Source organism: Bufo bufo, chromosome 7, assembly GCF_905171765.1.
Source record: "Bufo bufo chromosome 7, aBufBuf1.1, whole genome shotgun sequence".
NCBI lineage: Eukaryota > Metazoa > Chordata > Amphibia > Anura > Bufonidae > Bufo > Bufo bufo.
In genome coordinates, this window is record NC_053395.1 from 81334462 (window position 1) to 81359050 (window position 24589).

At 43.5% G+C, this 24589-nt stretch overlaps 1 protein-coding gene across 3 annotated transcripts in view; it reads right to left on the reverse strand.

The window, feature by feature from the left end:
• The window catches only part of ALG1 (ALG1 chitobiosyldiphosphodolichol beta-mannosyltransferase), a 70249-nt gene that overhangs the window by 26143 nt on the left and 19517 nt on the right, over nt 1-24589 (reverse strand). Inside the window, exons 3-8 of one of the 3 annotated variants that reach the window (XM_040439903.1) lie at nt 24112-24215; nt 21624-21772; nt 17134-17223; nt 15088-15198; nt 8841-8962; nt 8437-8475 (exon numbers count right to left, since the gene is read on the reverse strand). In XM_040439903.1, the coding sequence (XP_040295837.1) occupies nt 8437-8475; nt 8841-8962; nt 15088-15198; nt 17134-17223; nt 21624-21772; nt 24112-24215 (615 nt within the window). Of the gene's footprint in view, nt 1-8436; nt 8476-8840; nt 8963-15087; nt 15199-17133; nt 17224-21623; nt 21777-24111; nt 24216-24589 lie in introns of those variants that run through there. The other 2 variants (XM_040439904.1, XM_040439905.1) reach the window with 2 other exon arrangements.

The following is a 24589-nucleotide window of genomic DNA, read 5'->3' on the forward strand; positions in this document are numbered from 1 at the left end:
GGTTGCTCCCCTTGTGGTAGGTGCGTAGCGTGTCCAAATATAAAGAAAGCCACTGATTTTACAAACTCAACTCAAACCAAAACGTATCAGATCAGACACAGTATTACCTGCACTACCAAAGCAGTAGTGTACTATGCAACTTGCCCATGTCAAAAAATGTATGTAGGCCTTACCACCAGGGAATTAAAAATCTGAGTAAGGGAACACATTCGAGATATTGAGAAGGCCAATGATGTTGATGAGCTAGTTAATCTGAAACCCATTCCCAGGGTGGATAAAAATCTATGATTCTTTTAAAAAAAAATCTTAAAAATAAATTAAAAAAAAAAGATTTTTTTGATTTAACCCCTTAAGGACACAGCCTTTTTACACCTTAGGACCAGGCCATTTTTTGAAAATCTGACCAGAGTCCCTTTAAGTGCTGATAACTTTAAAACGGTTTGACTTATCCAGGCCGTTCTGAGATTGTTTTTTCGTCACATATTGTACTTCATGACACTGGTAAAATGGAGTCAAAAAAAAAATTTTTTTTGCACCAAAAAATACCTAATTTAACAAAAATTTGAAAAAAATTAGCAAATTTCAAAGTTTCAGTTTCTCTACTTCTGTAATACATAGTAATACCCCCAAAAATTGTGATGACTTTACATTCCCCATATGTCTACTTCATGTTTGAATTGTTTTGGGAATGATATTTTATTTTTTGGGGATGTTATAAGGCTTAGAAGTTTAGAAGCAAATCTTGAAATTTTTCCGAAATTTACAAAAACTCAATTTCTAGGGACCAGTTCAGGTCTCAAGTCACTTTGCGAGGCTTACATTATAGAAACCACCCAAAAATGACCCCATCTAAGAAACTACACCCCTCAAGGTATTCAAAACTGATTTTGCATACGTTGTTAACCCTTTAGGTGTTGCACAAGAGTTATTGGCAAATAGGGAGGAAATTTGAGAATTTCATTTTTTTTGTCTAATTTTTCATTTTAACCCATTTTTTCCACTAACAAACCAAGGGTTAACAGCCAAACAAGACTGTATCTTTATTGCCCTGACTCTGCCATTTACAGAAACACCCAATATGTGGCCGTAAACTACTGTACGGCCACACAGCGGGGCGTAGAGTGAAAGGTGCGCCGTTTGGTTTTTGGAAGGCTGATTTTTATGGACTGGTTTATTTACACCATGTCCCATTTGAAGCCCCCTGATGCACCCCTAGAGGAGAAACTCCCTAAAAGTGACCCCATCTAAGAAACTACACCCCTCAAGGTATTCAAAACTGATTTTACATACGTCGTTAACCCTTTAGGTGTTGCACAAGAGTTATTGGCAAATGGCGATGAAATTTGAGAATTTCATTTTTTTGCCTAATTTTCCATTTTAACCCATTTTTTCCACTAACAAAGCAAGGGTTAACAGCCAAACAAGACTGTATCTTTATTGCCCTGACTCTGCTGTTTACAGAAACACCCCATATGTGGCCGTAAACTACTGTACGGGCACACAGCGGGGCGTAGAGTGAAAGGTGCGCCGTTTGGTTTTTGGAGGGCTGATTTTGCTGGACTGTTTTTTTGGCACCATGTCCCATTTGAAGCCCCCCTGATGCACCCCTAGATTATAAACTCCATAAAAGTGACCCCATCTAAGAAACTACACCCCTCAAGGTATTCAAAACTGATTTTACAAACTTTGCTAACCCTTTAGGTGTTGCACAAGATTTAATGGAAAATAGAGATACAATTTCAAAATTTCACTTTTTTGGCAGATTTTCCATTTTAATATTTTTTTTCCAGTTACAAAGCAAGGGTTAACAGCCAAACAAAACTCATTATTTATGGCCCTAATTCTGTAGTTTACAGAAACACCCCATATGTGGTCGTAAACAGCTGTACGGGCACATGGCAGGGCGCAGAAGGAAAGGAACACCATATGGTTTTTGGAAGGCATATTTTGCTGGACTGGTTTTTTTGACACCATGTCCCATTTGAAGCCCCCCTGATGCACCCCTAGAGTAGAAACTCCAAAAAAGTGACCCCATTTTAGAAACTACGGGATAGGGTGGCAGTTTTGTTGGTACTAGTTTAGGGTACATATGATTTTTGGTTGCTCTATATTACACTTTTTGTGCGGCAAGGTAACAAGAAATAGCTTTTTTGGCACCGTTTTTTTTTTGTTATTTACAACATTCATCTGACAGGTTAGATCATGTGGTAATTTTATAGAGCAGGTTGTCACGGACGCGGAGATACCTAATATGTATACAATTTTTTTTATTTATGTACGTTTTACACAATGATTTCATTTTTAAAACCAAAAAAATGTTTTAGTGTCTCCATAGTCTAAGAGCCATAGTTTTTTCAGTTTTTGGGCGATTATCTTAAGTAGGGTCTCATTTTTTGCGGGATGAGATGACGGTTTGATTGGCATCTATTTTGGGGTGCATATGACTTTTTGATTGCTTGCTATTACACTTTTTGTGCCGGGCGATACGGACGCGGCGATACCTAATATGTATACTTTTTTTTTATTTATGTAAGTTTTACACAATGATTTCATTTTTGAAACAAAAAAAAATCATGTTTTAGTGTTTCCATAGTCTAAGAGCCATAGTTTTTTCAGTTTTTGGGCGATTATCTTGGGTAGGGTATGATTTTTGCGGGATAAGATGACGGTTTGATTGTTACAATTTTGGCGTACATGCGACTTTTTTGATCACTTTTATTACCTTTTTTGGGAAGTAAGGTGGGCAAAATTTCAATTTCATCATAGTTTTTTATTTTTTATTTTTATGGTGTTCACCGTTCGGGTAAAGTAACATGACCGTTTTATAGATCAGGTCGTTACGGACGCGGCGATACCAAACATGTGTAGGGAATTTTATTTTTTTCATTTTTTATCAGTGATAAATGTGTTTTTTGATTTTTACTTTTTTTTCACTTTTATTCACTTTTTTTTGACCCAGACCCACTTGGTTCTTGAAGATCCAGTGGGTCTGATGTCTGAATAATACAGTACAGTACAATATATATTGTTCTGTACTGTATTTTACTTACACTGAACAGATCTATGCCATTCAGCACAGATCTGTTCAGCACCATGGACAGCAGGACGCCTGAGAGGCGTCCTGTTGCCATGGGAACCTTCCCCGTCTGCTCAGTACTGCTCAGAACTTCGCAGACGGGGAAGGGTAAGGAGGGGATCTCTCGGGGGGCTCTCTGGGGGCTCTCTCCCTCCCCATCGGGGGGCTGTAAAGGCACAGCAGCCCCCCGATGGGAGAGGGAGGGAGCTCCCTGCGCTGTTAACCTTTTCCATACAGCGGTCCGTACGGACCGCTGTATGGAAAGGGTTAAACGGCTGACATCGCATCGCAGATGTCAGCCGTTTATACCAGGGTGCCAGCAATGTGCTGGCACCCTGGTATCCCCACTAGACACCAACGATTATACAAGGGGAGGCGGGCGGGGGATCGCGATCCCGCCTGCCGCACCGCCCGCCTCCCGCACCGCCCACACCGCCCGCAACCCTCCCCCTGCACCTCCCGCCACCATAAAAATCATTCGGGGGTGCAGGGGGGGGTAAATAAAACTTTTTTTTTGGCATATAAAGTTTCTGATCCCTGCGGTCAGGGACTGCGGGGACCAGAAACTTCAGAAATCGCAGCAAACCGCAGGTCTGAATTGACCTGCGGTTTGCCGCGATCGCCGACATGGGGGGGTCACGGGACCCCCCCGCGCATTTAGCCTAGGTGCCTGCTCGATGATTTGAGCAGGCACCGGGTTCCGATCACTGCCAGCCGCACGGCAGTGATCGAAAATACACAGGGCGTACATGTACGCCCTGTGTCCTTAAGTACCAGGGCACAAGGGCGTACCTGTACGCCCTATGTCCTTAAGAGGTTAAAATCAGATTTTTTTTTTTTTATATATAAAATGCTTTTTGGAGGAAAATATATTACCATCCAAAGGTTATTCCATCATGAAATAAAGATTCGTTTTTTAATTATGTAGAATAAGGCTGTAAGTGGACTCCCATATTGTTGAATGGATTAGGCAGTGGCTGAGGGACAGACAGAGGGTTGTAGTCAATGGAGTATATTCTGACCATGGTCTTGTTACCAGTGGGGTACCTCAGGGGTCTGTTCTGGGACCCATATTGTTTAATATCTTTATCAGCGAAATTGCAGAAGGCCTCGATGGTAAGGTGTGTCTTTTTGCTGATGACACAAAGATTTGTAACAGGGTTGATGTTCCTGGAGGGATACAACAAATGGAAAAGGATTTAGGAAAACTAGAGTAATGGTCAAAAATCTGGCAACTAAAATTTAATGTTGATAAGTGCAAGATAATGCACCTGGGGCGTAAAAACCCAAGAGCAGAATATAAAATCAGTGATACAGTCCTAACCTCAGTATCTGAGGAAAGGGATTTAGGGATCATTATTTCAGAAGACTTAAAGGTAGGCAGACAATGTCACAGAGCAGCAGGAAATGCTAGCAGAATGCTTGGGTGTATAGGGAGAGGCATTACTAGTAGAAAGAGGGAGGCGCTCATGCCGCTCTACAGAGCACTAGTGAGACCTCATTTGGAGTATTGTGCTCAGTACTGGAGGCCATATCTCCAGAAGGATATTGATACTTTGGAGAGAGTTCAGAGAAGAGCTACTAAACTGGTACATGGATTACAGGATAAAACTTACCAGGAAAGATTAAAGGACCGTAACATGTATAGCTTGGAAGAAAGACGAGACAGAGGGGATATGATAGAAACTTTTAAATACATAAAGGGAATCAACAAGGTAAAAGAGGAGAGAATATTTAAAAGAAGAAAAATTGCTACAAGAGGACATCATTTTAAATTAGAGGGGCAAAGGTTTAAAAGTAATATCAGGAAGTATTACTTTACTGAGAGAGTAGTGGATGCATGGTAAAGCCTTCCTGCAGAAGTGGTAGCTGCAAATACAGTGAATGAGTTTAAGCATGCATGGGATAGTCATAAGGCCATCCTTCATATAAGATAGGGTCAAGGCCTATATTGGACAGACTAGATGGGCTGAATGGTTCTTATCTGCCAACACATTCTATGTTTCTATATGTGTAATCTTTTTGGTAAATAAATTCCATTAATCCATTCACAATGTCATGCTCTTCCAGAGGTTTTTGTAAGATTATTGGGCAGTTTCTCTGCCTACAAGATATTATCACAGATGCTTGGTTTACTTTTGCAGTTCTCAAAACTGAATTTGACTCAGCAGAGATCACATGCCTCTTCTTCACAACAGAGTTGAGAAGACCTTAATCCTAACTTCTACAAACCTATGAATGCAGAATCAACCTAATCAAACTAATATGAAAAGTTGTTATTCAAAAAATCTTCATCTATTTGCATATTATGAGTTATACCAGCAAGAATTAGTCTTTATGTAGACAACTATGATTTAAATCAAGCCTTACTGACTATAGTGATTTAAATCAAATCCACCCTGCCCATTCCCAAACATTTTAAGAAATTTCATCAGGGAAATTCATCCCTCCTGAAAATACGTGGCATTGACCACGTGAATTTGGGAAGGAGAGGTGGAAATGTCATGAAGCGCGAGACAAGGTGGATTTGGACCCTGGACACCATGCAACCAAGGGGTCTTAATGATGTCCTGGGTTTCGCCCCTTTTCTCCGAGTGCCACTCCAGTTTTTATGTATAGGTTCATTCTTATTTCTATATTTATTTTTATGTCTATATACAGTTATTTCTTTATATAGTTTACATATATTGTGCTCGTTTTTTGCTAACTTTTTTTATTCTTTTACCTAGCTCACTTATTTCACCACATGTGTGTGTCGTTATTTACATCTTTTGATGACCCCTGTAGAAACTCTGAAAAAAATATATATTGAAGGCCCATTATTTTGGTCAACCTGAATTGCTGCTATCAACATGTAGATATGTGTCAATGAGTATGGAGAATTGTTTGTCTATATATGAGATATACTTTACATATGTATGAGATACACTCTGCACTATTTTTGTATTTATTAATTATATCATGTATAGGCAGATTTGTATATATTTTTATACATTTATATTTTTATGTATATATCAATTTTCTTTCACGTATTAATTGCTTCACATGAAATTATGAGTTGATGCACATTCTGTGCTTATTGCATGGGTGTATGGGAGATGTGATGGTTCACATCTTATTATTCACCACATGTATGGATGGGAGATGTGATGTTTCACATCTCTTATTATTCACTACATGTATCTTGTATTCTGTATATTATGAATTGTCTTCCTCTTTTTTTAGCACTTATTTATTTATTATTATTCATTGTATTTACACATGAATTTGTTTTGCAGCTATTTATTTATCAATATATGATGGGATATCTGCATATATTTATAGCGGTATTTAATCTATGCCTTTAAATTTAGTACATTACCGGGTTGGAGGACGTTCCTGGTGCAGGAGTATTTCTTGCACTATGGTTTAAAGACCTTCCTGACACATGACGCGAGCGGTCACGTGACTGGCATCACGTGACCGCCGCGTCATGAGGCGGAATTGCGTGCACTCCCCCTGTCTGGCCATCGGGGCACGCCTATCTTTTCTCTGGTGATGTGACGTCACTTTTGGCAGACGAAGGAGTCTGCGAATTTAATTGAATTACACACAGGTGAGCCAGGCATTTTAAATATGGACACATGTGAAGGACGAGCCACATCCCCCAGAAGAAGGCATCGCAGCCAAAACGGGCGTTGGGGTACGTGGCTCTCCTGAGTTGGACAGTTTTCTATTCTTATGGGTATGTAACCTTATAGTGTGAGGCTGCCTTTTGCTGTAACAATAATTTTTCTTTGTGGCATATTTAGTTACTTGGTGCATGTTGCAGGGGTTGATCTCTGCGATCCCTGTTTTCACTTTGTGGATGCGGGTATCTAGGCGATTATTCCCTGTATATTTCCATATATGCCTCTATCTTAAAGCACTGGCAGCAGCCTTATTTGCCTTTTTGGTGATATTTATGTGCATGCTCACACATGCATATAGGGTTTCGCTCTCTATATAAGAGACAGATGATACTATGCGCATGTGTATGGGACCATTAAAGTGAATGATTGTTGTGCACATGCATGTCTCCATGTGGGATCCTGTTCATAGCGCACTGGCAGCTTTTTATGCCCATGTGGAGACATGTGAGTGCATGCTAATACAATCTGGACATTTGTGACATTTTTATACACATTGGATAGGTCTCTCTTTTATATGCATATGTATGCTTGGAGATCTATATTTGTACTGTCTTTTTGACATTTATGACGAATAGATGTGACATCCTTATGTGTCAGGTTGCTTGGTAAATGTCTTAGATTTTTGGTTGCTTCACTGCCCTTTTCCCTCATTTTCGTGTGACTGTTATGTCCCCTCAGGTGTAGTCCACCTTTTTTATCTGATGCATTACATCATGTATAATTAATTGCTTATGTATCATTCAATAAAGTATATTTATATTTTGCTACTACACCCGTTTTAGTCTCCGTTTATCTTTTGTTTGTGTATGTTTATGTACACTGAGTGGGTACGTTACTATAGGGCACTCTATCGCATAGGATCACTATTAGTGAACGCAAATCTATGTGTATTTTGGGACTGTTTGTGGTATGTTAAGCTGTATAAAAGGCACTAGCGCTAGCTGCCAGAACAGCCCGTCAGATCTCTCTACATTCCGTCATTTCCGGTAGCTTAAACGTCTGTCCGGCCCCATTAACTATAATGGGGACCCGTGGAGATTCGGCCGCAACCTAGCAAAAAAGAAAAATCGGCCGGAAGAAAACTGCTGCACGACTTTCAAGCTTCCGGCAATGCATAGAGATCTGGCAGGCTGTTCCCTGCCGAACAGCCTGCTGGATCTCTAGCACTAATGTAAAGACAGCCTAATACTCATAGTATATAAAAAAATGTCAAAGTTATACTGCAGATTTCTGACTTGCAACCTATTATATTAAAAAGGGCGGTAATTTTCTTTAATGGTCAGAAAGACATAAAGAACAGCAATACTGACATGACCGATTCCCTGCTGCTCTGATGAATTCTGGGTCCCTTCCCTGGTCACCTCTTCCTGTTCCCACTCTACACACAGGAAATGACCACTTGGTCAATCACTGGAGAACAGCGAGGGACCCAGGAAGTTTCAGCACGGGGTTAGCAGGGGATAGGTAAGGAGAGTACAGATTCCTTTTTATGCCATTCTAAGCCTTTAAAAAATAATAGCAGCCAAGCCATCCCTGCAAAGTGTGTGTTTCATTAAAGATCAAATCATGGGTGGACTTTTTTTTCTCTAAACCAGGTGTAATACATCTTGAGAGTGACAGTACGTCCTGCTTGCTGGACAACAGGGTCTGGAAAGTAAAAAAAAAGCAGAGATCACAATATGCACGTACCTTGCAGTGCAGATAACAATACACTGAAGTCTTCATCCTCTGTAGAAACCAAAAAATATTGCATTATAACACAACAGACCAGTAGTTAGTAGCATACAACCAGCACCCTTCCCTTCTTATAGCTGTAATGCAAGTATTTTGTCCAAGGAAGACAAGATTGCTTAAGGATTCAAGGAAATGGTCAAGTTGTGGTATGTCTCAGAAATGGTGGTTCTAGGGGTAAAACCATGTCAGTATAGAGTCCTAGATTCATGCTGAATTCAGAGAATACTTCTCTGTATAAATACTCTACCGTACTAAGGGTAATGACTACTTACAATTACATAATACCGAAAATATAAAGTCTGTGTTTAAATTAATTATTATTGTCCCATGTGAGAAAAGGGAAAGAAAAGCAGCAATACCAGTCCAGCTTGTACTACTGATCAGTAAGGCAGGTCTTCCCTCATGATAGGTCACAGCACCAGTTGTAAGGTTTTTTTCTGTGAATGCAGATCTTTCTATGTGGAATTCTGTACATTCTGATCTGAAAAATAAAAAATAAAAAAATCTGAAAGATGAGTCCTTTCAATGCAAAATGAACGTGACCTAACATTTTTTGCCTGACAATTGTCCTTAAAGAAGTTTTCATTAAATACAAGTTAATAAAAAAACCTTAAAACTCTGTTTTTTTACATCTAACGGTACTTTCACACTAGTTTTTCTTTTCCAGCATAGAGTTCCGTCACAGGGGCTCTATACCGGAAAAGAACGGATCATGCATATCCCCATGCATTCTGAATGGATAGTAATCCGTTCAGGATGTATCAGGAGGTTTTCAGTTCAGTCATTTTGACTGATCAGGCAAAAGAGAAAACCATACCATGCTACGGTTTTATCTCCAGCAAAAAAAAAAAAAAAGTCGAAAGACATAAATTACTCTCACCGGTAATTGGATTTTCCTTTAGCCTCCACAACGGCACTACCTGGAGTTTGGCCTGCCTTCTCAGGGACAGGAAACAATAGCGAGATCAGCCAATAAAAGGTCCCCCTCCCTCTTACCTCTCCAGTTATTAACCTAGGACTCAGAATAGGCATGAAACAAAGAAATTTCAATAGGGTATAAACATAAACAACAGAGGTAATATCCCTTGAAATAAGGTTCTTCAAACTCAATAGTGTGCCGCAAAAAGAGAAACGGCTCATAACACATAACAAAAAGGTATTTGAAAGTAAATACATGTGAATATATATATCCATATACTCCCTTTTTTTTTTTTAAAGGGTGGGAATCCTGTGCCGTTGTTGAGGCTAAAGGAAAATCCAATTACCGGTAGAGTAATTTATGTCTTTTCCCCACACCTCCACAACAGCACTACCTGGAGGAATAACATAGGAGACATGACACGGGTGGGACCACCGCAGATAGTACTCTGCGGCCAAAGGATAAGTCTCTATTGGTAGAAACGTCCAGCTTCTAATACTTAAAAAAGGTACAAGGGTTGGACCATGTGGCTGCTCGACAGATATCTTCCAATGAGGCTGAGGCGCCCTCAGGCCAGGATGCTGACAATGTTCTGGTGGAATGAGCTTTCAATGAATTTCTCAGATTCTTGGTTGCTTCTAAGCACTGTAGAACGCATCTTCTAACATCTAGGTTATGGAACAATTTTTCCTTATCCGATGACGCCTGGGAACAAAAGGAGGGGAGAGTGATTTCCTGCTGACAGTGGAACCTGGACACCACCTTGGGAAGGAACTCAGGAGCATGTTTTAATATAATTCTATCCTCTAAAACCGTAAGATAGGGAGGTAAAATAGAGAAAGCCTGGATTTCTCCTATTCTTCTTGCAGTAGTGATCGCTAATAAGAATACTGTTTTGAGTGTTAATGTTCTCAAGGAGATCTCTTCAATGGGTTCAAAAGGCGGATGCATTAGTCTGGATAGGACCAGATTTAAGTCCCAAGGAGGGACAGAAGATCTAAGCCTAGGGCGAATTCTACTTGCTCCCTTAAGAAATCTCTTGACAACATTCAAATCTGAAAGCTTGCTATTCAGAAAAGTGCTTAGAGCCGCTACTTGGACTCTGAGGGTACTTACAGATAGACCTTTATCAAGTCCTGCCTGAAGGAAGTCCAGGATTAGGGTCACCTCTGGTTTCTTGCAGGGATCCCATCTGCCGTCCCCAAAATGTAAAAAGGAGTCCCAGGCTCTCAAGTAGATTTTTGACGTGACCGGTTTTCTACTCTGCAATAGAGTGGAGATTACCGCCTCTGAGAATCCTTTTTCTCTCAAGATGCGCCTCTCAGTTTCCAAGCTGTCAAGCGAAGCTGGTTGACTCTGGGATGCATCACTGGTCCCTGGAGAAGTAGATCTGGTCGGAGCGGGAGAATCCAGAATTCTTCTCCTGCTAGATTTTTCAGTGTTGGAAACCATGTTCTCCTGGGCCAGAAGGTAGTGATTAGGAGAATTTGGGTTTTCTCTTCCAGGATCTTGGAAATGACCCTTGGTATTAGAGGAAATGGCGGGAACGCATAAAGAAGTTCCTGAGGCCAAGGCGATGACAGGGCGTCCGAGGGGGCCGGTCTAGAGAGGATAGGGAAAAGAAATCCACGACTTGCCTGTTTTTTCTTGTTGCAAATAGGTAGATCTTTGGAGTGCCCCACCTGGTACAAATTTGAGCAAAGATCTGATTATTCAGGCTCCATTCTCCTGGCTTTAGCCGATCCCTGCTCAGGAAGTCCGCCACTTGATTTTCTTTTCCTCTTACGTGGGCTGCTGATAGAGAGCATAGAATTTTTCTCGGCCCAATTTAGGATCTTCCTCGTGACTAAAGACAGGGAGCGGCTTCTTGTTCCTCCGTTTGTTTAGGTAGGCTACTGTGGTAGAATTGTCCGAGAGGATTTTTACATTTTTCAGATAGATGGAGGGGGAAAACATTTTTATGGCTTCCCAGACCGCACTTAGTTCCCTCATATTTCGATGAAGCTTGTTGTAGCTTTTTTGTTTTTCCATAAGCCCTGTGTCATCTTCCTCTATGTGGGCTCCCCAGCCCTGCTGACTGGCATCTGTTGTGATGACTAACTGGTCCATCTGTCTCCATTCCACCCCCCGGGATAAATTTGACTGGTTCGTCCACCAGGATAGGGTCATCTTCAGATACGATGGGATTCTTATCCTCTTGTTTAGGGATGTCTGATTTTTGTCCCAGTTTTCTAGAAGGAATGCTTCAAGCATCCTTGAGTGGTGCTAAGCCCACTTTACACACAAAATTGTTGACGTCAGGAGTCCCAAGATTATCATTATTTCCCTGAAGGAGGCGACCCTTTGTCGTTGGAAGTTCTTGATACTGGAAATTAGATTCTGTTTCTGCTCCGGCAGAAAAGAAGTCATACGGCATGAGTCCAGTAGAACTCATAAAAAGATTTTTTCCTGTGAGGGGAGAAGACAAGACTTCTGTTGGTTTATTATCTAACCCAGGTCGGCTAGCGTTAAAAGGATTATCTGAAGGTGACACAGAAGAAGGTTTTCTGACGGGGCTGTGGTTAGAAAATAGTCTAGGTACGGTACAAAGGAAATTCCTGCTAGATGAAAAAATTTTGCTACTTCCATCATGACCTTGGTGAATAATCTTGGGGTTGAGCTGAGACCGAATGGTAGAACTTGAAACTGATAGTGGCATAGAGATCCCTGGAACCAAACCGCTGTCCTTAGAAACTTCTGGTCTCTCTTCTGGATTGGAATGTGATAGTAGGCATCTGCCAGGTCTAATGTTATCATATAGCAATTTTTTGATAGAAGATTGACCACAGATTTTACGGTCTCCATTTTGAATTTTTTGTAAACAATGTATTTGTTTAGGGTCTTTAAATTTATTATCGCCCTGAAAGTACCGTACTGGTTTTCTCACCAGAAATATAGGAGAATAGAATTCCTTCTTCTGTTCCCCTACTGGTACTGGAATGATGTCTCTCTTCTCTAACAGGAGCGATATTTGTTGGTCCATCGCCTCCTGATTTTTTCCTCTTAGTCCGGAGTTTTCCATGTAACAGTCTGGGGGGAGACGGGTGAATTTGACTGTAGCCTTCCTTTATCACCCCTAGCACCCAAGGGGAGGCCTGAATATTTACCCAAGCTGAGTAAAAATGCATGAGCTTTCCCCCTACTGCTCCTCTGGAGTCATTGGGTAGTGGGCCGGGAAGACTTTTCTGGATTAAACAGGAACCCCTTCCCTTTTCCTCTGGATGTTTGCCAAGACGCTCCTGATTCTTTTTCCTTCTGATCAGATCTACCACGTCTTTGGGGCCGAAAGGATCGCCTCTGATGCTAAAATTTTGATTCCGTGGGAAAGCCTTTTTTTCTATCTGATGCTTTCTCTAAAATATCATCAAGTGCTGAGCCAAACACTCTTTTCCCCTCGCAAGGCAAGGCACATGGCTTGTTTTTTGATGCCGTATACCCCGACCAGGTTCTTAACCAAATTGCTCTACGTGAAGCATTGGACAGGGCAGCTGTTCTGGCTGACAATTTTACTATGTCTGCGGAAGCGTCCGCCATAAAGTTTGTGGCCTGTTTTAACATGGGGATTGAGGCTAGTATGTCTTCTCTTGGAGTGCCAGACTCTATGTGTTCCTCCAATTGACCTAACCACAAGGACAGGGTTCTGGCTGTATAGGTTGCCGAGATTCCAGGTCTTAGAACTGCGGTGGAGGATTCCCACATTTTTTTAAGCAGACTCTCGCATTTTTTATCAGGGCCTGGGAGCATCTGTGGACTTTTTAGGGGACTCTGTTCCAGCTTGCAGGGACATGCTGCTCAGAAACAGATAGCTGCCTGGAACGCCGGCAGTCCACGCTGTTTTTACTTACTGGTCCGGTGACGTCATAGCCCCTCCCCCCCGTGCGTCCTGCCGTGCCGACATCTGATTTCTACGTCAGCACAGCGCATGGAGGAGTCGCGTGGGAGCGTTCCCAGGCCCAGGAACGCCCCCTGCTGTCCACAGATCCGCCGGTCCATGCTTCGCAGGACGCGTGAGGTAAAGCCCGGGGTTACCGGCGTCCGCCGGATTTACACCAAGAGGAGGGAGGGACAGTCAAACTTAGTCCCGCGAACCCTCCTCCTGCACTGGCCCTCCGGCAGTCAGGATACCCACCAATGAAGAAAAGGCTGCGCGAGCTGCTGATCCGCGATCCCGACCTTCTGAGGGACAGGAAACAACTGGAGAGGTAAGAGGGAGGGGGCCCTTTATTGGCTGATCTCGCTATTGTTTCCTGTCCCTGAGAAGGCAGGCCAACCTCCAGGTAGTGCCGTTGTGGAGGCGTGGGGAAAAAAGTAAATGCCGGATCAGTTTTGCCGGATGACACCGGAAAGACGGATTCGGCATTTCAATGCATTTTTTTTAATGATCAGGCATTTTTAAGACTGTTCATGATCCTGATCCAGTCTTACTAATGCCATCAGTTGGCATACATCGGAACTGCTTGCCGGATCTCTCTGCCGCAAGTGTGAAAGTAGTCTAAAAGGTTGAAAACTGGCACATATTGTAGGTAGTCTTGCACTCAGCTTAAGTGCATACATGTAAGGTAGTGGCACTGGATTTCCCACTATGCATTGCAAAGGGTCAATTTCTATCATTTCTATGGGGATTCCGAAAATAGTGCGCCACACGGCTATTTTCGGTGGGCCAAAAGCTTAGTGGTGGCCAGACCCAGCACTGCCGGCCACCACTTTGCTGGCTTAGTTTTTGGCTGCGTTTACGAGAGGTGCGGGTGTCAGAGGTGGGACCCACACCTACAGTATCAGACAATGGGGGCATATCCTAGTGATATGTCCCCATTGTCTGAGATGGGAATACTCCTTTAAACAAACTGTTCATCTTAGGGCTGTTTCACACGAGCGTGTGCAGTCTGGAAGTCATGTTCCGTGTGTGAGCATGATCCTCCGTTCTGGACACTGCTCGTCTTGCAGTAGCGCACGGCATTATACTGATCTATAATGCTGTGAGCAACTGCATGACCTTACTTCTACAGGATCATAGTGACGGCATAGGGACTGCACACGCTCGTGTGAAACAGCCCTTAAAGTGACCTTCAGGTTTAAGAAAAAAAAAATCCCATTAACTGGGAACAGAACACTTCCATGATGTCTCCCTTTTTGAGCTGCAGAGCCACCAGATTCCTGGGCTCCTCTTCTGTCATCCAAGGTGGTCACACCACTTCTCAGACTACCTGACGCACACTGGTATTTGGTAGCCCAAGACACTTCCTGCTGCCCTCAGATTAGTCTTCAATGCTCACGTGAACAGTGCTGGCCGATACAAGAGCAGAGCTGGACAAGAAGTGTTTTGGACTACCAATGCACAGTGTAGATCTTGTAGTCTCAGAAGTGGTGCCGCCATCTTGGATGACAGAACAGGAGCCCAGCAATTAGCAGATTTGAGGCGGAAAGGGATGTGCGGTCAATCAGGTAAGTGTTCTTTTCCCAGATAATGTAAATTTATTTTCTTGAACAACAGGTGGGTCGCTTTAAGTAACAGTACAATAAAAGACTTGCCATGAATAAACCTGTTGTCGTTTGTATTTGCAATGCTTTTTCAACATCAGCTTCTCTATATGTTTTTTTCTTTTTAGCACATCTTTATCCTTTTTTTTTTAATCCAACATTGTTTGTACCTAGCTTTGAAAGCAGCATAGTCCACTGCAAGCTTCATGAATAGCTGATGCTGGAGCTCCACTGGTGTCTCCTTAAATATTGATGCTGGCTTATCATAGAGAGTGATGGATCTGCAACAGTAAAAGTCATGGGATTAAAGGGTCACTGAGGTTTTTTGTAAAAAAAACTTTTCATGTCATAGAGATATAGCAAAAGTTGTGGTCGGTGGGGGTCTAAGCAGAGACCCCCAACGATCACTAGAACGAGGAGAGAGAAGCGCTCACATAGCATGCTCTATGTCATATCAAAAGTCTTAAGATGAAACATGAATAAATGAGCACATGAATCTGTTATCAGAATACACTGTTTTTTTCTCTTGAATGCATGAAAAATTAACATTGGGATAAGAAACAGTACAATTTGTTAATGGGGTTGATGACCTAACCTCAGGAAGAGTCCTCTACATCAGATCAGCAGGGGTTCCAGGAGTCAGACCCCCAAATCTGATACGGATGAGCTATCCTGCTTGAAGAGGCCATGGCGCTCATGGGTGTACTGCATCCTCTTCTCTGTTTAACTGCCTGCCCCGATCCTCCCTCAACTCTGGCTGCCCCAGTGCATGCGCACTAAGAATAGTGAGGCCGATGCCCACTGCAGGGCATTCAATACGCAATAGCTGACAGATGATTTTGCCAAGGGACAATGCCAACCAGCTGGCCAGAGATGGAGGAAGATCGTGACGTTGCAGTGGAGAGGGTGGGCAGGTACAGGGAACACGTAAAGAGGAGGACATGGGCTCCGGCAGAAGGCGTGCCTGGGCTCCTATAATAGTTATACATGCCCCACTGGGCACCTTGAGTCTGCGTTTACATATAAGGCTACTTTCACACTCGCGTTTTGGGCGGATCTGTCATGGATCTGCAAAAACGGATCCGTTACAATAATACAACCGCATGCATCCATCATGAACGGATCCGTTTGTATTATCCGCATCATAGCCAAGATGGATCCATCATTTTCTCCATTGAAAGTCAATGGAGGACGGATCCGTTTTCTATTGTGTCAGAGAAAACGGATCCGTCCCCATTGACTTGCATTGTGTGCCAGGACGTTTGGCTCAGTTTTGTCAGGCCGACAGCAAAACGCTGCAGGCAGCGTTTTGGTGTCGGCTTCCAGAGAGGAATGGAGACGGAACGGAGGCAAACTGATGCATTCTGAGCGGATCCTTTTCCATTCAGAATGCATTAGGGCAAAACTGATCCGTTTTGGACCGCTTCGGAGAGCCCTGAACGGATCTCACAAACGGAAAGCAAAAATGCCAGTGTGAAAGTAGCCTAAATCAAAGGCAGCACTGTGTAGCCTTGGCTTGGGTTACATAGCGTTAGATTTGCTGACAGATTCCCTTTGATTGATCATCAGTCCAGGTATAGGTTTTCAGTACTGCTCACTAGAGGGCGAGTTTATGAAGTCAGTTTGCGTCGTGTCCGTGTTGGCGTCATTTGTACCAAATTTATCAAACATCACATTGTGTGCGATGAATTTGGAGCATATTTCAACATTGCGCTTTTGTCTAGCGATAACATTGCAGTTTCTGCACGCTATCCACTACTGAAATAAGATCTTTTTGTGACATTTTTAAAAACTGCAGTTAAACAATCTGGAGTGATACTAATTAATATAGCTAAGCATGCCCTTTTCAAAAGTACCGTCAGTGACGTAAAAATGCAATAAAGGCTTAAGAGTGCTGCGGCACCAATGAAATGATAAATCCCCCCCCCCCCCCCCTATGTGTAAAGGTATTAGCAGATCTCATCCACCCTCCACAGGTTGAAATATAGCTTTCAACCTGTTTATCACCATCTACTATATTTATCAGGGACCCGAAGCTTTTTCTACTAGTGTACCGTAGTTTTCTTCTAAAGGCATAATGAAAGTATGGTGGGCTGCGTTTCTCTGGATTATGTGCTGCGGTTTTTTCACTTTAAAAGATTCATTCTGTTCTCCATGTAACTTTATATAATAATCTTACACACAACTACATCATCTCCTATGTAACGCAGTCTTACTTTATTTTCCAGTTATGTAGCAAGTCTTCCTTCATGGCATTTGTTACACAGAAATTGTAATTTGACAGTCGGCCAAATATTTTTTCATACCTGGAAAAGAGTTAAAAGGGGTTGTCCCATGAAAAATATTCTACAGTTTTCAAACCAGCACCTGGATCTGAATACTTTTGTAATTGCATGCAATAAAAAATTTTTAGAATAGCCCCTGAGTTATTCAATGCAATGTATCTGTATTGCGCCACCTGCTGTTTGTTCTTTTTCTTATTTCTTTGTCCAGCCGCACATGCTCAGTTTTATCCTCCAACTGCCTCCTGAGCTGTGATAGGTAGAGGGCCAGCAGAAAAGACACGCCCCCTGAGCTGCAGCAGGAAAGACCCTCCCCTTGAGCCGTCAGCTAGATATAAATCTAGTACAGCAATGAATGGAGAGATCTCTGGATCCATGTGAGGTACAGGGCTGGTTCTAGCTTTGTTACAAAGAGACTGTCATGTACTATAAAATGTCTGATTTTCATTTTTTACATTAATCATGGGATAACCCCTTTAAATGTAACTCCCATTATTTATTTGACAAAGATATACAGTAGGTTATTACAGAAAAATGCCTTTCTTTACTAAATCAGACTCCCCTCTGCCCAAGTCACTCATTCTGAATCCACTGAGAAAATCTCTACACAGGCAGTACAGAGTAAACTCATTTTCAGCTTACTGAGAGATAAGGTTACAGTTGCTGCCCACAGAAGTCAATGGAGAGGGGGTGGGGAGAATGTTGGAGTTGGAGACTGAGGAGGAGATCAAGCACTCCTATCTCTATCCCCCCCACTACACACACACACACACACAGCATGGTCATTATGCAGCAGTAATGAGCAGTGTAGCTGTATATTGGACACTGGAGCGAGACAGAAACATTTAGTGGAAGAAGCATGTGGTGCTCTCTTTCTGTCATCACTCTCTCCTCATTCCAATGCATAAACTGCAGGGGTGTGGAAATAAAAAATAAAAAAACTACTTGTCGAAGGACTAAAGTGGGGGCTCGATCTACTTGTCCCTCATGACAATCTACTTGTCCTAATACAAAAAATTATTTTAAATCAAAAGCATATTTCAATGCACCGCCACGATTCCTTATGCAGGGAGGTGGCTGGCTTGCGTTCCAGTCTTTGTGGTGTAAAATAACTACGTTTAGTCCTCGTTCACACCAGATGATTCTGTCCAGAATGCACTACATCGTGGCCGGCTCACTATGTTGTGGGGCAGGAGGGGGCGTGACGATCCATTGAAGTGAATGGCACCGTAGCCACAGCCGCAGGCGATCGGATGCACGGGATCGCAAGGCACAATTATGCCTGAGGTCCGGACAAAATGCTGCTTGCGATCCTGTGCAGCCGATCGCATTGCAGCCGTTGGGCATGGTTATGGTGTATATCACTTCAACAGACCACACAATATAGTTAGCCGGCCGCAATGCGGTGCAGTGCATTCTGGACAGAATCAGGCCGGAACGCACTGCCTGGTGTGAACAAGGCCTTAATGTGATCACAGCAATTAGTTTAGTGCACACTCTTGCTCTTCGCACATTACTACCTGTACCTCTAGGTGGTTTAGGCAAATTAGCTGGTGTTGTCAAACCTTCCCAGTTTGATAACACCTGCAGAAAGGGGGTCCTCTGAGGGGTGCTGGCAGAGTTGAGAGTTCTATCAATGCCCCTGGCTCTAACGGCTCTGTCACTGCTCTTCCCGCCGAGCCGGAGACGTGACAGAACCTTTCATTGCTCCACCCCTCCAGCTCTGTCATTTCTTCTTCCCCACGCTGTCACTACACCACCCGCTCTGTCACCGCAGCTGCGTCACTGCTCTACGCCCACTGCTCGGTCACCGCCGCTTCATGTCACCGATCCACTGCTCCGGTAAACAAAGCCAATCTCAGCCCTGCTACTTGCCCGTAGAGATGGGAAGTTCGGATCTTTTACATGAATCGGTTCATTTAGAAGAACAGATTCATGAATCGAATCTTCGGTTCACTTGCTGAGTTGGCTGACAAGCAAGAGAACCGAAGCTCAGGAGCCGGAGAGGTACTAAGTGTTACATCAGTGGTGACCTGACTGACGACTAGAACAGGAAGGGGGAGCTGGGGGCACTGATTTGGGCATTATACTGAGAAGGGGGCACTTCTGGAGGCGTTCTATTATATGGAGGGCACTTAAAGGGCTTTATACTGCTGCAACCTGGTCATTAGACTCGGTGTATTGTTCTAGTGACACACGATGAGTCTATAACTAAGTCGGATCATTGGATTCCTGGACTCCCTGTACTGTGTGTGACTCTGTGCTTGTGCCTTAGCTCCGATTGGTTGCAGGGCGGGGAGGGGCGGGGCTGGCTTCCACTCCTCCCTGCTGCCAGCGTCTCTATTGCTCTGCTATCTGACTGAGCGGTTTCACACGGATCGGCTCAGTCAGAGGAATTGACTCTTCCGGTTCAGTGAAATGAATCGATTCAAAAGAACGATTCGTTCCTGAACCGGACATCACTATTTGCCTGCAGCAAGGCTAAGCTACTGAACAAACTACCTGCCCGGCGCCTGGAAATGCATGTCACCGGCGTCGGGCGATATACGATTTCCACACCCCTGAACTGGATAGCAACTGTAACCTGACCTCTCAGTGAAGCTGAAACTGTGGCTCTGCCTCCTGTATAGGCCTCATGCACACGGCCGTTGTTTGGGTCCGCATCCGAGCCGCCGTTTTGGCAGCTCGGATGCGGACCCATTCACTTCAATTGGGCCGCAAAAGATGCGGACAGCACTGTGTATGCTGTCCGCATCCGTTGCTCCGTTCCATGGCCCCGCGAAAAAAAAAAATAGAACATGTCCTATTCTTGTCCGTTTTGCGGACAAGAATAGGCATTTCTACAATGGGCCATCCGTTCCGTTCTGCAAATTGCGGAAGGCACACGAGCGACTTCCGTTTTTTGAGGATCTGCGGTTCGCGGACCGCAAAAAAGACGGAACGGTCATGTGCACGAGGCCTTACTCTCAGGTCAGTGATAAAAATCTGTAAAGGGTGTATTAGATGGGCAGATTTTCTGTCCGATGATCGCTAAAGAGCGTACATACAGCATGAACACTCATTAGCGATCATCTTGCAGTGTAATACTGCCGCCAATTGCCCGATGAAAAGCAAACGTTCATCAGGCAATCCAGATCTTTCAGCAAGCTGCTGCCGGCATACCACTGTACTAGCTGTGGAGGAGATTGCTGCATGTAATAGTAGTGGTCTCCTCCACTAGCGAGCGGGCGATTGCCAGGAAGGAACACTTCACTCTCAATCATCTGTCTGATCAGGGTGTGGAATATAATTGCCTGCTTGTCAGTGAAGGAGACAGCTGCTATTACATGCAGCAATCTCCTCCACAGTATAGGGAGAATTGAACACTAATACCATAGCTCATCCCCATACAGAATCATTACTTTTCAGCAGAAGCTCGTGATTAGACAGCATGAAATGAGTCCGGCAAACAATTTTTTAACCTGTCTAAAGTTTGAGATTGCCTGATGAACGAGCAGTATTAGGCCTCTTTCACACTTGCGTTGTCCGGATCCGGCGTGTACTCCATTTGCCGGAGGCGCCCGCCGGATCCGTAACGCCGCAAGTGAACTGAAAGCATTTGAAGACGGATCCGTCTTCAAAATGCGTTCAGTGTTACTATGGCACCCAGGACGCTATTAAAGTCCTGGCTGCCATAGTAGTAGTGGGGAGCAGGGGAGCAGTATACTTACAGTCCGTGCGGCTCCCGGGGCACTCCAGAATGACGTCAGAGCGCCCCATGCGCATGGATGACGTGATCCATGTGATCACGTCATCCATGCGCGTGGGGCGCCTTGACGTCACTCTGAAGCGCCCCGGGAGCCGCACGGACGGTAAGTATACTGCTCCCCCGCTCCCCACTACACTTTACCATGGCAAACAGGACTTTAGCGTCCTGGAAGCGATGGTAACCATTCAGAAAAAGCTAAACGTCGGATCCGGTAATGCGCCGAAACGACGTTTAGCTTAAGGCCGGATCCGGATTAATGCCTTTCAATGGGCATTAATTCCGGATCCGGCCTAGCGGCAAGTGTTCAGGATTTTTGACCGGAGCAAAAAGCGCAGCATGCTGTGGTATTTTCTCCGGCCAAAAAACGTTCCGTTCCGGAATTGAAGACATCCCGATGCATCCTGAACGGATTTCTCTCCATTCAGAATGCATTAGGATAATCCTGATCAGGATTCTTCCGGCATAGAGCCCCGACGACGGAACTCTATGCCGGAACAAAACAACGCAAGTGTGAAAGAGCCCTTACACAGGCAGATCATTGCTTGTTAGTGATGGTCCACCCGACAATCTCTAGGTCTGATACAGCCCAAGGTGATCAGTGCAGGAGGCATTTAGAGAAGGAGATACAAAATCAACTACATCTCTTTTTAGTATTAAATGACACAAATATACAAACCATTTTGCAACGCGTACAACTGGATGACTAGGTCCATTCGTCAGACCCATAATAGTGTACCCATAGTTATGCCAATCAATTATCAGTTGACATCTTCTCAGAAGACAAAAGAACCACGTCACTGCTATGGCAGGTAAACCAGGAGGATTCTACCTTAAAAAAGACAAGAATAAAAGATTTAGGCCTCCTGCACACGACCGTATGGCTTTTTCAGTGTTTTGCGGTCCGTTTTTCATGGATCCGTTGTTCCGTTTCTACGTTCCGTTTTTCCGTATGGCATACAGTAATTACATAGATAAAATTAAGCTGGGCATAACATTTTCAATAGATGGTTCCGCAAAAAACGGAACGGAAAGGGAAGACATACGGATGCATTTCTATATGTGTTCCGTTTTTTTGCGGACCCATTGACTTGAATAGAGCCACGGAACGTGATTTGCGGGCAATAATAGGACATGTTCTATCTTTAAACGGAGAGGAAAAACGGAAATACGGAAACGGAATGCATACGGAGTACATTCCGTTTTTTTTGCGGAACTATTGAAATTAATGGTTCCGTATACGGAACGCAAAAAACGGCCAGTAAACGGGGAAAAAAAAAAACGTCGTGTGCAGGAGGCCTTAGGGAGAGGTTTAGCTAACTTACTTTACACCAGTTTAATAAATTTCCACTTTAGATTTTACCAACAGAAAGAAGGAAATTTAAAGGGGTGGTCTCACTTTAGCAAATGACATTTATCATGTAGAGAAAGTTAATATATGTCCTAATGTATTGTTATTATCTATACTGTCTCCTTTGCTGGCTGGATTGATTTTTCCATCATATTATATATACACTGCTCATTTCCAGATGTTATGGCTACGGCTGCAGCGCGGATACAAGGTGGCTGGGACAGGAGCTGCTGCGCATGTGTGCCGTCCACAAAACGTGGATCCACAAAAAATACAGATGAAGTCCGTGTTGCATCTGTTTTTTGCCTATCCTTGTCTACAAAACGGAAAAGAATAGGACATGTTCGATTATATTTTTTTTTGCGGGGCTACAGAACGGACATACGGATGCGGACAGCAAAAAATATGGATTGGATGAGGACCAAAAATACGGTCGTGTGAACGGGGCCTTACAGCGTGCAAGCACTGCCACCGTTGCTGGACTGTAGGATGGTCGTAACCATGGAAACGAGCAGTGTATAATGTGATAGTAAAATTAATCAAGCCAGCAAGGGAAGCAGTATGGATACTATCAATACATTAGTAAGTGCCTTGTATTAACTTTCTCTACATGATAAATGCTATTTGCTGAGGTGACAAAACCCCTTTAATCATATACAAACTGGAAATTTAGAAATTATCTAGTAAATTTTATAAATCTTATTTGTAACATGATACTAGTCCCTCCAATGATAAACTGATGGCAGGGTGTCCATGCAGGGGGGCTCATTTCCAATGCAGAAGGAAAGTGAAGCATTACAAAGTTAGTTATAGAGCAAAGGAGATGCTTAAGGGTCCATTCACACGTCCGCAATTCTGTCCCGCATTTTGCGGAACGGAATTGCGGACCCATTCATTTCTACGGGGCCGCACAATGTGCTGCCCGGATACGGAAATGCGGATCCGCACTTCCGGGTCCGCATTTCTGTTCCCGAAAAAAAATAGAACATGTCCTATTCTTGTCTGCAATTGCGGACAAGATTCGGCATTTTCTATTAAGAGCCGGCGATGCGCGGTCCGCAAAATGTGGAACACACATTGCCGATGTCCATGTTTTGCGGATCCGTAAAACACTTACGGACGTGTGAATGGACCCTTAATCTTCGCTCTGCTTAATGCCTGGACCGGAGATCTTCCTAAACTGACTGAAGAATGGGTTTTCTAAACCGGACGACCAGTGCAGCAGTTCAGGATCATGCCAGAGCTGTATCCTACTATCACTGGTGCAAATCAACGGTGGAGCTTCAGTCACAAACTGACACTTCAGAAGTGTCAGTTACACATCCAGAGCTGACACCTCTTCCCTCTGCAGTCAGATCAATACCATGGTGTTGCTTTCATGGTAAAAGTGCACAATTATTTTAATATCATTACATTAACCCCTTAATGGCCACAGTGTTTTAATCATAAAGAACCGGATACTTTTTGTCGCCTTTGTGCACTTGGTGGTAAAGCAGCCCAAAACATTTTTATTTCTTGAGCTACCAAAAACATTTTTGAGGTGTCTTTCATGTTCCATAGGGCGGGGGTTATATTTTTTATACAGTTTTCAAACCAGCCCCTGGATCTGACTATTTTTGTAACTGCATGTAGTTAAAAATTAAGCATAGCCACTGAGTTATTCAACAAAATGTATCTGTAGCGCCACCTGCTGTTTGTTTTTCGTGTTATTTATGTGTCACTGAGATGGCCGCACATGCTTAGTTTCGGAAGAAAAGACACTCCTCCTGACATGCAGCAGAAAGGACACTCCCCTTACATGCAAGTCAATCCTTACCTGAAGAAGGATAAAGGATGGAGGATCAATCTTCAGCAGTTCCCAGAAGAGCTGAAAAGCCTGCACAGTAACCTTTAGGACATACCTAAGGACTCTCGGTCCAACTAAAATAGAACAGAAATAGAATAACTATTTTATTTGCCAAGTCTGAGATTTATCATACATGAATGATCAAGGTGTTGCCTGGACCCTTGAAATGCTTGACTAAGTGTGCAAAATCTAAAATAACAACGTGGGTAATAATCCCATTACCAATCCCCGACGATTCCTAGGTCCCCCAATGGTCTCCGTATCCTGCCTTCCTATGATGTGTAGGCTACACCAGTGACATGACAATGCCGAAACGTCACCCCTGGAGGCCAGCAGACAGAAACTGGAAGGGGGCTTGTGAGTAAAGTATGTATTACCAAGATAAGGTACGTTTTCTGTACCAGGGAATCGGTCAGGTTAAACATGCCGTCCTATCTGTGGGCAGCAT